General features: G+C 36.8%; 1 protein-coding gene across 1 annotated transcript in view; it reads left to right on the plus strand.

Annotated features, from left to right (window-relative positions):
• Positions 1 to 16,006, plus strand: part of ADAMTS19 (ADAM metallopeptidase with thrombospondin type 1 motif 19) — a gene marked incomplete at its 3' end in the record, with an annotated part of 285,099 nt that overhangs the window by 213,186 nt on the left and 55,907 nt on the right. The window contains exons 16-18 of the mRNA XM_004384305.2: positions 2,171 to 2,251; positions 10,359 to 10,516; positions 14,324 to 14,477. Coding sequence (XP_004384362.2) covers positions 2,171 to 2,251; positions 10,359 to 10,516; positions 14,324 to 14,477 — 393 coding nt within the window. The remainder of the gene's footprint in view (positions 1 to 2,170; positions 2,252 to 10,358; positions 10,517 to 14,323; positions 14,478 to 16,006) is intronic.

The following is a 16,006-nucleotide window of genomic DNA, read 5'->3' on the forward strand; positions in this document are numbered from 1 at the left end:
CATCTGCAAGAATGCCTCACAAAGGTACATCAATAGCCTTTCTTTGGAGTTCCAAAGGTTCCAGCATTCTTACTGGACATTTTTACTAGTGTGTGATACTGTTTCATTAAATACAGATTGCAAAGCTGGACTTATCAGACATCATCCAAACTGGACCTTCTCTTGACCTCTATTTTCCAGTAAATAATGTTTCCATTCTCACATAAGTAATAATAAAGCATTGTTTTCAATGTTTATCTCCCTATTTTCTATTGGTCACCAAGATCAGCAATTTCTTTTTCTTCACAGTACCTTCTGGATTTTCTATCAGATCCTCTACCAGTCCTGAATTTCTGTATTAGCCTCATGACCACCATTATCCACAACTATATTCCCTAGACATTCTGCATATTGCTGTCAGATAAAGCCTCTTCAAACCAGGATCTAATTACCAGATTCTATGGCTATAGAATTTTCAGTAATTTCAGATTGATAAATTCAGGCTCTTGGGCTGCTTTTAAACTCTCAATACAGCCATCTTCTTACATCTTCTCATTCTGTCAGAATTATTTTATTTGTTTGATAGGAAAACAGCATGTACTGCTTTACTGTGTTTTGCATACAGTGAACTCATTCTTTTTCTATATATATCCAAATACTGTCCATTTTTAAAAGACAGTTCATCTAGTTACTTCGTTGTGAAGCTTTTTATGACTATAGGAAGTGCTCTCTCCCTGAATCATAGTGATTAGAGCTGATGCCAGTATTTCTCAACATGAATAATGTATATAACTATGCTTTTTTCTATGATAAAAATAGCAGTGAACCTTATGGGAGATGATGAGATCGGGGAAGAGGGACAGTTTAAACAGCAGCTCTGGTTTATATTCCTTAGCAAGTAATTAACCATATCATTTTGCTTATTCTCTCTGTAATATAATTTTTCAGTTTTATTTAACGCATATATTTATAAGTTATTTATGCTTTGTCTTTCCAATTAGATTATAAGCTTATTGAGGGCAGAGATAATCTTACCTTTCTTCTATGTACAAATTGACATAAACATTTGTTTCCATTTTCATTGTTGCCTATATTTTTCATGTAACACAGTGATAGTGTTTTTACATTTGATGTACTCAAAATGATTAAATTGAATAAGCAGTGTTCTGAATGGAAATTATGATTCTAAAGGCACATGCCTCTAATTCCAGTCACTGCCACCAGGAGGAGCATATACTACCTTTTGGTATACACCAAGTTAAGTGTAAACATTTTCAGGAATTTGAAAAATTAAGAAACAAGAGACAACCCTGGAATTAGCAATGTAGCTTTTAAAAAGCGATGGGCCTTTTATCAGATATATGGATCTACAAAGAAATATTAAGAAGAAAATTAAAAATTATTTTAGTATAATTTTTAAAACATAACTATTGAGCCAAAAGTAGGCATCCGCTGTCTCTATCACTACTCTGTACTAGTTGCCATCTTGATTCTAACATTTTTCTGCAGGTGCTCTCATATCACTTTATCCTATCTTATTTCACTTGAAGTACTACATTCCTGACTTCTGCTATGAAACCTTTCCTAAGAAACAGCTAATTGTGTCTTGCTTCTAGCAGCCTGGCACCTTGGGAGGTGACACTGGATTGCTTTGTGAGGTGTTGAACTTGCTTGTCTCCACTTCCAGTTTCAAAACCCTTTGTTAATCTCCGGGGAATGCTTTGTCCCTCTGTCCTGTACGTAACTACTCCAGGGACGTGGTCCAGGGCAGCTTTGTTCTCTCCACTGCATTTCCTTCTTCTCCACACTTTGTAACTTAAAGGAGCTCCCAAAACAGAATCTTAGGTTATTTGCTCCGTTTTAAGATCCAGTGTTTCTAGCCAGGCTGTCCCACTGTGCTTTTTCTCAGTTCTTAAAGTATCAATGAACTATTTAACATGTAAAATATCATTGCCTATTTGTTCTTGATAGTGCTGTAGGCTCAGCATTTTTTCAAGAAACTGCTCCACTTGGACACCAAAAAACCCATTGCCATCGAGTCAATTCCGACAGCTTTCATACATGTTTTCTTCCAATAGGTAGTGAAATAGCAGAGCAAAAACCAAATGAAATATTAAAAAGAAAAGTCAATCAAGAAAAGAAATCTTATGAGAACTCAAAATTTATTTCTTTTTTTTATGAATTCTTACAGGCTATGTAGAAGTGCTGGTGATACCTGCTGGAGCAAGAAGAATCAAAGTTGTGGAGGAAAAGCCGGCACATAGCTATCTAGGTAACCTGTGTTACAGACACAGATAATCCAAGTGTTAGTCCAGCTCCCTGCCCTAAGAGTCTTGTGAAGAAGAGGAAGTCAATCTGTTTCCAGTTACATGTTTGAATTTTCCAGGAAGCGCCTCATGTCATATCAAGCAGGAATTTCTTTCCCTCTCTCCCAGGGACTTCCCAGGGACAAAAGCAATCTGGTTGTCTGTATGGTTTTTAAGGAGTAAAAATTGCTTCCACATGTTAGTCTATGTTTAAAAAAAGTCATTGAAGGATTTGGGTATGTTTTATTTCATATACACATGCGCATACAAATAAACATATGTATATACATATTAATTATATGGGTAAATATATACATATATACACACATATAAATATATAAAATGATTGTTTTAGAATTAAGAAATTTTATGGATTTTTTTTCTTTTCTACATACTAAAAGGAGTGGAATTTTTTTAATGGGAAAGGGTTTATTCTCTTGCCTCACTTTAGGTGAACTCACCTATGAAGAGAGGATTTTTAAATGTTTATGTATTGCTTGTAGGAAGGACTTTATCACTTATTTTAACATTTTAATTAGGTCAATTAATTATTTCAACTATATGAAATAAAATATTTAGTTGTCAAAATACACATTTCTTATATGCGTTAGAATTTTAATCTAAGTCATGTGAAATGGCAGATCATGCTTTATATTATCTTTAAAGAAAGCCTGTTTGCATTTTTTATTTTTTTAATAAAAATAATGTCCTTATTATTCTTTCTTAAATGAACAATAATGTTTAAATAGGGAAATCATTTGTACATGCTAAATAACCCAATCTTACATGATCGTTTCTACTCTACAACATTGAGAAAGGTCTGCAGTAGGATTGTATTATTTTTTTCATCAGGATTTGCTTTCTAAGAGTAGGAGAATTTGAGGAAAGGAGATAGTAGAAGAAATCTCTTGCTGTATGACACGCACATTTGTTTGTCATTACCCATGTATAAATTTTATCTATTTTTACTTACTACGTTGGTTAGTACATTATGTACTTTGGACATGTTATCAGGAGGGACCAGTCCCTGGAGAAGGACATCATGCTTAGTAAAGTAGAAGGTCAGCGAAAAAGAGGAAAACCCTCAATGAGATGGATTGACATAGCGGTTGCAACAATGGGCTCAAGCATAACAGCGATTGTGAGGATGGCGCAGGATCGGGCAGTGTTTCATTCTTTTGTACATAGGGTTGCTATGAGTTGGAACTGACTCAGTAGCACCTACTAACAACAACAACACATTGTTTAAATTCATGTAAGCACAAGTAGATTAACGCAGATTTCTGAATTCAGATTAAGGCCCTTACATCCAGTTTTTGGAAACACTGGGCAAAATGCCTTCCCCCGCTACAGTAATTGTCACGGTATTGGTGCCCCATGGCTGCTGTAACAAATTACCACAAACTTGGGGGCATAAAACAACATGAATTTATTCTGTCACAGTTCTGGAGGCCAGAAGTCTGAAATCAAGATGTCAGCAGGGCCATCCTCTTTCTGAGTGCTCTATGGGAGCATCAGTTCCCTGTCTTGTTCAGCTTCTAGTGGTTGCCAGCATTTCTTTGTTTGTGGCTCCATCACTCCAATCTCTGCCTCCATGGTCTCATTGCCTTCTCCTCTTCTTCTGTGTTCAAATTTCCCTTTGTCTTTGTTTTCTAAGGATACATGTGAATGCATTTAGGGCCCATCTGGACAATTCAGAAAAATCTCCCCATTTCAAAATCCTCCACTTAATCACATCTATAAATTCTTTTTTTGCAGATACATAAAGTACCACCCACAAGTTTCAGGGATTAGGATGTAGATATATTTTGGGGGCCATTATGTAACTACCTAGAAAACCTGGTGGCATAGTGTTAAGAGCTACAGCTGCTAACCAAAAGGTCGGCAGTTCGAATCCACCAGGTGCTCCTGGGAAACTCCATGGGGCAGTTCTACTCTGTCCTATAGGGTCACTATGAGTCGGAATCAACTTGACGGCAACAGACTGTTTTTGGGGGTTTATGTCGCTACCACAGTCAATAATTTCTACCCAGTATACCTGGTGGCGCAGTGGTTAAGTGTTTGGCTGCTAACGAAAAGGTCAACTGTTTGAAATACCAGCTGCTCCTTGGAAACCCTGTGGGGCAGTTCTACTCTGTCCTGTAGGGTCGCTATAAGTCAGAATCAACTCGATGGCAACGGGTTTGGTTTTTTAGTTTTAGTATACTAAAAGTAGGAATTCCCCTTGATTCCTCATTTTCCGTACCACTCTAATCCAATACATCACCAAGTCCTGTCGGCTAATCAAATCTATCACTTTCTATTCATACCCACTGTCACCCCCAAACAAGTCCCTTTCTATCACATTGCTCTGCTTTATTTCCCTTATAGTACTTAACACAGTCTGAATTTTCTTATCTGTTTATACGCTTGCCTTTTTGTCTCCCTCCATGGGTAAATAACGAAGACAGGGACCCTGTCATTTTGATCAGTGCTATATCCACAGTAACTGAAGTGGATTCTAGCATGCACAAAATAATAAATATTGTTGAATTTTTATTAAGAAAAGATGGCTTGCACTTAACACGGTGATTAGTATGGACCAGTGCATTTCATATATCCATTAAATAAATCCTCGTGACAACTCTATGAGGTAGGTGCTACTAATATCCCTATTTTAAAAATCAGGAGACAGAGGAACAGAGAGTTTAAGTTACTTGCCCAATGTCACACATCTAAAATGCAATAATCCTGGATTTGGAACATAAACAGTGTGGACATAGTATCTGGATTCTTAGGCAGTAAACCAGGCTGCTGCTTTTTTATTCTGTCCTTCTTTAATCATTGCCTTCCATGCAACACTTGTGATTTCAAAGTACGTGTCATATATTAAAATTTCTTCACTGAAACCTCCCCCCTTTATTTTTTCTTTTCTTACTAATGTGATCAGTTTATTGTATAGAGTCAGCTCAGAGGTAGAAGTCATGACATAACTATTTCCTTCTCTAGTCACTGTTCTCAATTCTTCCAAATTCTGTCTTCCTTCCGCACTGAGAATCTCTAAACAAATCCCCAATTACTTTTTCGTATTAAAAGGCCTTACAGTTTAAAACTTGAATCTCATATCTGTCCTGTGCTTTAGCTTTGAACCTAAATTACTAGGATCTTTTACTTGTATAAAAAAATAGCATCTCTGCTCCTAAACATCCAGAATGCTACTCTGGAGATTAAATCATGTTGAAAATCCTAATACATTACAGTGTTTATTCAAGAACGCACTAAGTGTCCTTACTTACTTAACTGACAAAAAAAATAATTATCCTGATGAATGAGTTGAAAGGTACAAGAATGGAAACAAAGAGACCACTTACATAATCCAATTAAGAGATGATGTTGGCCCATGCAAGATAAGTAATAATAGGATTGGAAAAAACTCAGTGGCTTCCAGAGGACTTTTAAGAGGTTGAACTGATGAAACTAGTTGAAAAAATGGCTATGGGGGTTGACAGAGGATGAAGAGTCAAGGATCACTTCTAAGTTTCCGACTTAAACAGCTGGACAAGTAGTAGTGCCATTTACCGATACAAGACACATGGATGAGGGACATGTTTTGGGAAAAAAGAAATGGCACAGTACTGAAGTCCTAGATTTTAAGTCTAAAGATCTGGCAGGGGATACACATCATAAATCACTTTTACTAAACGCTCCTTCAGGCATAGGAAGGAAGTCGCTGGAAATCTTCATCTGAAAATGTCTTTAGCAAAAAGAAAGGAAAATAGAACCTTGGCAAGCTCATCATTCTTTAACAAATTAACTTGTCTACATCAAACTATATATTATCTCATAGGAGATATCTAATCCCCTCCCAATACAATTATTCTTTTTCATTACTCTCTCTTTGAACTGTATTCCCATGTGCAATTATTATCTGCTTTCCTGAAGACTGTGGCTTTATTACTTTGTTACTAATTTATTAAAAAGCATAAAAAGGAGAGTGCTTCAGGTGGACCATATGTTATATCTTTACAAAATTATTATGACACGTAATTTTTAAAAATCTAAGAAAGGGTATATAGGTCAACCTACCTTGCTGGTAGTGTTGCGTGAAACCTACTGCAGACAAACCTTGCAAAAGACAATTTGAATGATGAACAAAATGCAAAAATGAAACCAAAAACAACCACTTTTAAACACGTTTTTCAACTTTTAACATTTGCCACTGAACTGGAAAGAAATCAAGGAACCCTCAGGTGCCAAAATCAAAGTGAGAGCAGGAATCCAGAGTATTAGGCTGACTCTGAAGCCCCATTTCTGCTTCATTCTGGTGACTAGGCTTGGACTTTGAGAGCTACAGTGACACTGTGGACAGAAAACAAGGCCTATGGCCTTTACAAAGTGGGGATTCTAACAAGGTACCTCCCACATAAAGCAAGGACACCAAAGGGCTATAAGCCAGTATGAAGGAGAGATAGAAATGAATTTGAATCACAAAAGGATAAAGAAAGGAACCATGTTTATATTGACTTTAGTACTAGATGGAGGTAGAAAAATTCCCGAGAATTTGTAACCTGAAGCAAACTCTCACATGGTTTTGCAGCACCGATTTACCTTTACTGTGAGGTCCCAAACCCTCAATGCAACGTGTATTTCAATGAGGTTACCAAGATGACTAGTATATGCAAACAAAAATCCTTTTTGAAGGAATGCACCTTCAAACCGAGACTCAAAAAAATTCTATAAAAATCAACATACATGATTTTACAGTGAAAAAAAAAAAATCAGAAAAAACAAAAGGAAACAGACACCAGGAATAAGACACAATAGAAAAAAGGGAGAGCAGAGTCAAACATGCAAAGACATAACTAGTCTTATCATATACAGAAAATATAAAAATAATTATGGTTAGTATCTTTAAATATATACAAGAAGGATAAAAATAAACATGAAAAATAAGACTATAGAATTGACTAAAACAGATTTTTTGAAAGAACCAAGTATGATTTTTACAAATGAAATTAAAAAAAAAAAAAACAACTCAACAATCTATGGAAATAAAGATAGGAGAAAAATGCAAGAAATATACAGCAAGCAGAATAAAAGAAAGCACAAAATAAGATGGTATAAATAAAACATTAGCAATTTTAATAATTATTAAGGACTAAAATATGTAGTTAAATGACAAAGATTGTCAGACTGGGTTTTTCAATTAATTGAGGCATATCATGTTCAGAAGGAAATTACATAACATAAGATGCACAAATACTAAAAATCAAAGAATGGGAAAACAATACCAGGAAAATACAAACCAAATGAAAACTGGTGTAACCTTAATTAATGTAAGTCAAAACGCACTGTAAAGCAAAAGACATTGCTTGAGATAAAAGGAGTCATAAAGTAGTTATACTGTGTGCCGTAGATTCAATCCATTACAAAGTTATTATAGTTTTACATTTTTATGAACCCAGGAATATGGTCTCAAAGTTTTAAAACAAAAATTGAGAGGAAAAATGACAAATTCATCATTGTAGTGAGAGATCAAGCACACAGATATGTAGTCAACTGACTTCCAACGAAGGTGTCAGGGTAATTCGGAGGAAAAAGGGTAATCTTTAAATAAATGGTGATGGAACAGCTAGATATTTGCATGGAAAAGAAAAAATGAACCATGACCCCTCCCTCACATCGTATACAAAAACTAACTCAAAATGAATTACAGATTAAACAAAAAGCTAAAACGCTAAAATGTCTAGAAGAAAATGTAAGAGAAAATCTTTACAACCTTGAGATAAGCAAAGATTTCTTACACTGGACATGTACAAATACTGCCCTAAAAGAAAAAAAATTAGTATGTTGGATTTCATTGAAATTAAAACTACTGCTTTTTAAAAGACACCATTAAGAAAATAAAAAGGCCAGGCATAGCCTTGGAGAAAATACTTGTATGTTGAAAAGGACTTGTAACCCAAATATATAAAAATATGATTTACTGAATATTTAATAGATACAAATGAATATTATTAACTTATAAGTTAGGTATACAGGAAACAGTAAAATGTACAGATTTATATTTATTATCCACCTTAAGAAAAATAACATTTCTTATACTTTTGAAGAACCTTATGACTCTCGGTTTTTTCTAATAAACTTTGTGTAAGACTGGTACTATTTCTTCTTTAAATGTTTGATAGAACACTAGAGTTTTGTATGTTGGAAGGTTTTTGTTCATTTTCTTTCAGCTTTTTTCTTTTTCCCCTGTGTCCCAGTTATTAGCTTATCTTCAAGTTCACTGAATTTATTTTGCAATGTCTAAATTGTTCTTAAGCCGAATCAGTGAATTTGTTGTTTCAGACATTGCATTATTTCTGTTCTGAGAAAACTGATCTGCATATTTTTAAATTTCCATTTCAGTTCTTAATATTTCTTTAAATTTTTGTGTATATTAATCATACTTACAGTATCTGTTTTTAAGTCTTTGTTCTATCATATCTGTTATTTTGGGGCCTGATTTTATTGACTGATTTTTCCCCTGGTTGCAGGTCACATGTTCTGACTTCTTCACATATCTAGCAATTTTTCATTGGATGCTGGACCCTGTTAATGTGACATTGTTGAATGACTGGATTTTGTTGTTCTTTATTTAGTGTTGAGTTTCATTTTACTGGATAGTTAATTTACTTACAGATCAGATTGATCTTCCTGAGGCTTTTTAAAAGCTTTGTTAGTATGGCTCTAGCGTAGCCTTTTAAAAGACTAGTTTAAGTTTATTTCTAGGATGTGATATTTCTAGAGTCTCCACTGAAGGATCTGCATATTTAGTAAAATCTTTCCATTCTGCTGGGAACTCACACACCTTCCAATTCTATGTGAGCTCTAGGAGTTGTACAGTTTAGAATTCCCAAATAGTTATTCTTTGTCCAGACCTGGGAGAGGGGTTCACCCTATTTATTTGAAGCTTAGTATTAAGCCACAGGTGCAAAGAAGCCTGTTTGTACATTTCTGGGGCTCTTTCTCTGTGTAGCTCCTTCTTCTCCAGTACTCCTTACTACCGATTCCAGTTGCCTTAACCTCTGATCTCTGTGTCCTCATCTCACGGAGACAGCTGTGTTCTATGGATCTCTTCTCCCTGTGGTGGGGTCTGGGAAATATCTTCAGGTAATTGTAGAGCTCATATTACCCTTCTCTTAAAGAATAACAGTTATCTGTTGTCAGTTGTCCAGTGTCTGAGAAAGTTGTTTCGTACATTGTCCAGTTTTCTAGTTTTTCATGGTCGAAGAGCTAGTGTAGTTCCAGTTATTCAGTCATGACCAGAAGCAGGGCTTCTAAAAAACAAATTTTTTAAGTTAATAAAACAGAACAAGGAAACTCCACATACCTGGAGTATTGATTCTTCATGTGTGGTTGCTATTAAAGGTAGTAAGTCGTGTGGATTTACAAGTACATGATGTGCTGTTTTCTGAGGGATGCTGATTACCAGGAATATGGATTCAGTTTAAAATACCATAGCTCTCGCCACCCCCAGAGATTTTTTTAAATACATTTTTGTTAGAGATTTTCAGAGGATATTCCTTTATAATTACGCTCTGAAGATGTGTTGAAATATAGCAAAACCAAAACAAACTGTTAGTTAACATGCTATTTAATTGCACACTTTTCTGAGTGGTGTAGGAGATGCAGAGTATTTCTAAGCTGTAGCATCAGATCTCACGTTGCTCATAGGACCACTGGGTAGATGAGACACACAGCCTTACAATGACAGTGTAAATAATTAAGAACCAAAATAAGGGATTAAGGGCCAAAATAAGGGATACAGACATCAAGTATCCAGGAAGGTTGGAGTAGGCAAAGATAATTGTGGCTGTGAAGAGGCGAGAGAAGGAGAAGAAGAAAAAGGAGAGTTTGTGGTATTTGCCATGGTATAGAGGTGGGAATTAGTAAGGATGTGTTCCAAAAGGAGATGCCTTGTGTTTAATGTCAGAGACTATGGACCCATCTGTTTAGAAATGAATGGAATAGTTTTAACAAAATATATGAACTCAATATTGATCAATGATGCTGATTAGTTTATACTCATAATATTTTCGAACCTCTTTATAGCTCTCCGAGATGCTGGCAAACAGTCTATTAATAGTGACTGGAAGATTGAACACTCTGGAGCATTCAACCTAGCGGGAACGACGGTCCATTACCTACGACGAGGCCTCTGGGAGAAGATCTCTGCCAAAGGTCCTACCACAACACCTTTACACCTCCTGGTATGAGGGAAAGAATGATAACATTGCATAATCAACTTCCGGTGGCAGATGACATTCCCATCATACCTTCTCTACTCTTTTTTTCAGATTTGAATTGTCAGATAGACATTTAAAATTATTTAAGAAACAGGTTTTTTTTTTAATGGGCTTTAAATTATGATATTTAAAAACAGTAGTAACTACAAGAGCAACAGAGTATTTCAGGAACCATAGACTCAAAGTACAGGTAAATTACCAGGGAATAAGGACCCTGTCTGGTGGCGCAGTGGTTAAGAGCTCAGATGCTAACCAAAAGGTCAGCAGTTTGAATCACCAGCTACTCCTTGGAAACCCTATGGGGCAGTTCTGCTCTGTCCTGTAGGGTCGCTATGAGTTGGAATCGACTCAACAGCAGTGGGTTTGTTTTTTGGTTTTGGTTTTGGTTTTTTTTTTTGTTAACAAGGCCGTATTAGTGTAAAGTGTGTCTTAAATCAATCTCTCTTTTTTTTTTTTAGTACTTTAGATGAAGATTTACAGAACAAATAGTTTCTCATTAAACCGTACACATGTTTTATGACAATGGTTAACAACCCCACAACATGTTGACATTGTCCCTTCTCAGCCTTGGGTTCCCTATTACCACCTTTCCTGTCCCCTCCTGCCTTCTAGTCCTAGTCCCTGGACTGTTGTGCCCCATTAGTCTCGTTTTGTTTTATGGGGCTGTCTAATCTTTGGCTGAACAGTGAACCTCGGGAGTGACTTCATTACTGAGCTAAACGGTGTCCGGGGGCCATACTCTGGGGGTTTCTCCAGTCTCTGTCAGGCCAGTAAGTCTGGTCTTTTTTTGCGAGTTAGAATTATGTTCTACATTTTTCTCCAGCTCTGTCTGGGACCCTCTGTTGTGATCCCGTCAGAGCAGTCAGTGGTGGTAGCCGGGCACCATCTAGTTGGTTTTTGTTTGTTTGCTTTTTCGTAAAGTAATCCCTGGGTGACTAAATGACCACTTACCTAAAGGTTGGTGGTTTGAACCTACCCAGCAGTGTCACAGAAGAAACCCTAGCGATCTGCTTCCATAAAGATTCCAGCCAAGAAAACCCTGTGGAGCTCACGTCTACTCTGTAACACATGGGATCGCCATGAGTCAAGACTGACTTTACGGCAATGAGTTTTCTTTTCACTTTTTTCTACAGACATACTAACAATCAGTGAATGTCTAAAAAGAAAGTGCTATAGTATGGCTCACCACAGCATTTCATTTCCATTCATTAGAGCATTTAATCCTCACAATAATTCTGTGTAGTATGTATTATTACTCCATTTTACAGATTTAAACAACAACAACAAAAACTAAGTATTAGAAAGGTTAAGTACTGTGCACAGTGTTACCCAGTAAATGATTTAGCTGTGAATAAACCAGATGTTAACACTCTTTTCAACTGCCTCTCCTGATATAAAGCATAGACCTAAGTTCTTTACATTAAACAGCCTTGGGTCATAGGTATATGTATACTTTGAATAATTATTCTGTGCATCTCCCCGTAATTCCTTTGGACCTTATTCTTTAATTTGAACAAAAAATGCCACTCTGTGCACTGTGCCATCTGGAAAAAGAAGAAAAAAATGATTAAAAAAAATTGTATGACCAGTACCTAGCTGCTTCTATGACTGGGTCATTTATAATAACAACATTATCAGCAGCAAACATATTTTTAATGATTGGATTGCAGACAATGCCATCAGGTTGCTTACCTTATATAAATGCAACCTACCTGTTTTATGGAACAAGACCAAGCCTCTAATTCAAAATCTTAAAGCAGTATATGTGAGACCTCCGTATTGAGCAGAGGGAGTTTCCTTGCTACAGAATCCTTAATCTAACTGGTAATTACCAAGGGTTTTCCTGGAAGCATGAAGCATAATTAAAGTCAGTGAACTGTGTCTAAAAGAAGACCTTGATGTGACCTGGATTTATTCAGTAATCCAAGAGAAACTACACTTCTAAGATAATTTTCTTTAATGACTATTGCAGATTGAAAGCTTGTACTGAATTTTGAAAGGCAATACCTTCTGCTGCCATGCTTCAGTCTGTGCCTCTCTACTGTAACATGGTCACACTTTCCTTCTTGCATAGAAAGCTGCCAACTTCAGATGGTGTAAGAAAAAGCTAATGGTTTGGCGCCAATGTCTCTATTTTAAATGGCATTAGATATCAAGGACAATCTTAAGTTCTATCAGTGACAAGATAGCTTACTATGAAAAATGGACATGTCTTCATTTAATTAAATAAGTTGGCTAATAGCTGTTATTTATATGCTCAGTTGGTCAATTTGAAAGCTATTTAATAGTCTGGTTATGACCATAAACAAGATAAGTCAATCTCTGTCTTCTTAAAATTCATTTAGCTGGAAGTTACTTCTACTGGTAAAATCAAATGAGATTTTTAAAGCCGAAATAATGATGTGACTAATGTAGAATTAGTCCCCAATATGTTATGCAAGTCTGAACTTAATAACTATTATTTTTATTATTGATATCTTTTATCTGTAAAGTCATCACACTAATTCTCCAATCCATACATTAAAATATATCTTAGTCATTCTGTTGATAAATTGAACAGAACTTTGAAAAAAGGAGTAAATAAAATGTGATAGAAATGTTCAAACCCTTAATCTTGGACACCTTTTCATTTTTCCCTCCAAAACCAAAAAACCAAACCCACTGCCATTGAGTTGATTTTGACTCATAGCAACCTCCCCTCCGCCCCATGGATTGTTAACTCTGAATTACCTATCCCTACAACTGTCATGATACAGGTTAAATATTGAGCAAAGCTCTATAATAATTCAGTGTAATTTTAAAATTTAGATATATATATATGCTTTTATGTATCACATTGTACCCTATATATTGCTCCCATAAATCCTCAGATTCAAAGAAGTGATATATTTCATGAGTTTATTTGACATATTTTGTGCAAATGTATTTATAAAGAAACGTCTATTCTTATTCATTTTTTTCTTTTATTTAAACATGTTTACGAGTGCCCACCATGATCCAGGTTCTGACCCTAGCACTGGAGGCCAGTGGAGAACAAACAGACATGGTCTTTGCTTATGGTCTAGTCCAGTGTGGCCCAAACTTCAGTTATTCTCATACACCTTCATGGTTTATTGAACTGTTTATATATCTGTACATAACTGTAGATTTATTCAATTAATATTAAAAAGTTCATTGCAAATGGAAAATCAGTCACTTTTCCAGAAATAAAGTTAACCATAAGCATACATGAAATTAAATTTTTATTCTCCACTTGTCTCAAAATTCCCCACCCTTCTGGAGTAGAGGGATTCCCAAAGGCTGCTATCCTCATCCTCCATTGCTCCAGGGGCTTGCTATCATCTTTTCTCTTTATATGAATGGACGGCTACATTTGATATTAGATTGTGGGTCATATCTTGAAATTAGGTAGGACACACATTCCCGTATTTCCCAATACGTGTACAACCGAAAGTCTTCTCATACATGCACCTGCTTGGGGAAATAGTCTTGTCCATTGATGTGACAGAAAATGATCAGGTATCTCTGACCTCATTCAAGTGGAATATTCTTTGTGATGTCTTTAGCATAAAGGTAAGCCTAGAGCTCCATCTTTTTTTAAATTATGACCATTTAAACATTTAAGCAGTAATGTCACATCTCTACTATGTATTAAGGGAGTATGAATGCCATGTAACATGCATTTAGGGCATCAGTATCTTTAGTTTTATCATTCAGACTGAATATGCTCTAATGTGACCCATCTGCTTTGCATTTTTTTATATATTGTAGGTGCTGCTGTTTCAAGATCAGAATTATGGCCTTCACTATGAATACACTATTCCATCAGACCCTCTTCCAGAGAATCAGAGCTCTAAAGAGCCTGAGCCCCTATTCATGTGGACACATACAAGTTGGGAAGATTGTGATGCCACATGTGGAGGAGGTGAAGAATTTTCAATTAAGTTTTCAAAACAGTAGTTGTTTTTACTATTGATAATTAAGACAGATCCTCAATCCCTTATCTGCAATTCCGAAATCCATAAAACATTGAAAACTGAAAGATTTTTGTGACTCATTTGGTGTCTAAATTTGATGTAACCTGAACTATTTTGTGGCAAAATCTGACGTGAACTGAAGAAAGACTATTCAGAGTGGTTACATACCTCACTTAATATGATTATTCATTGCATTGCAGAAATACTAATGTTACTGCTTTAAAAGGCTGTCCTGACACCACTCAAGGTTTTATGTAATATATGTGCGCTGTACCACATGTATAAAATCTTAAGTGTTCAGACTTCCAGAGTGCACCTGCTCACAAGAACTGTAGACCTGTATTGAATGTAAGGGTGCTTTGGAAGAGCAGTATTGATTTTGCTTCTGTGTTGTCTGCATGCTGAAGTTGACTATACATAGCATCTGAAAAAAATAATTTAGTTTCGAAAACTAACTTAAATTGCTATTTTTTAAAGAGTATGGCACTGGGCGACTCATGGTGCCTCAGCTGGGGTACTAGGTGGATGTACCTGTAACATAAGTGTCCAGCCCACCTAACTAGGCCTACCTGGTCTAGTAAAGGGAACCGGCAGAAGCTTTGATATCACCTTCTGTAGGATGTGTTCTCTAATTTCCTAGACCTGGGCTAGGTGCCCGCCCATCGCATGTGCACCCAGAAGACCTTAGAAATTAGTCTTCTTGGAGGCAGGGCCAAGATGGCAGAGGAGTCAGACATTTCCGGTGGACCCTCTTACAACAAAGACGCAAAAAAACAAGTGAATCAATTATATATGACAAGCTAGGAGCCCTGAACATCTGAGGCACAGTTGAGGAACCGAACTGAGTGGCAGGGGGAGGGAGAGATGGTTCAGAAGCAGCAAGGAGTTGCCAGACCTGACCCGGTGAGAGCCTGAGCCCCTCAGGCCTGAGCAGCTCATGGGTGAGCAGTGAGGTAGGCAAGCAGCAGTGCTCAGGAGCGCATTTTCTGCATTGGGAGAGACCCAGCGCCAGAGAGTCTACTTGGCCACCCATAACTAGTGAGAAGCAGTCCTTGATTGGCAAAAGATAAGTACTTACATATGGCCTACCGTGCAGATAAAAAAACATCCCCCCACCCCCCACCAGGGAAAAACCTCTCTCCCATTTACCTCCCCACTCCCTGCTCTGCACTGGGTCCTGGACCGGCTTCAGCAATTGCTGAGTCCCCTGGGCTGGAAGTAGGATCCATCACGTGCCCTGAGCCATTCTCCCAGCCTTGGAGAATGAACAAATTAACAAACGGGAAAAAATAAACTGCCGGCTCCCCTAAGCCAGGAACCCAGAGTAGGCACAGCTCCTTTGCCTAGGCACAGGCATAAGGGATCCATGGACTTTGAGTGCCTTTCCCCCTGCAGAGACTTGTGTGGGCCCATTTCAACAGCGTAGGCCCTCGTTAGCACAGTACAACAGGGTATATACCTGAAGTCTAACTTCAGT

Source organism: Trichechus manatus, unplaced genomic scaffold (genome assembly GCF_000243295.1).
Source record: "Trichechus manatus latirostris isolate Lorelei unplaced genomic scaffold, TriManLat1.0 scaffold00121, whole genome shotgun sequence".
In the NCBI taxonomy this organism is placed as follows: domain Eukaryota; kingdom Metazoa; phylum Chordata; class Mammalia; order Sirenia; family Trichechidae; genus Trichechus; species Trichechus manatus.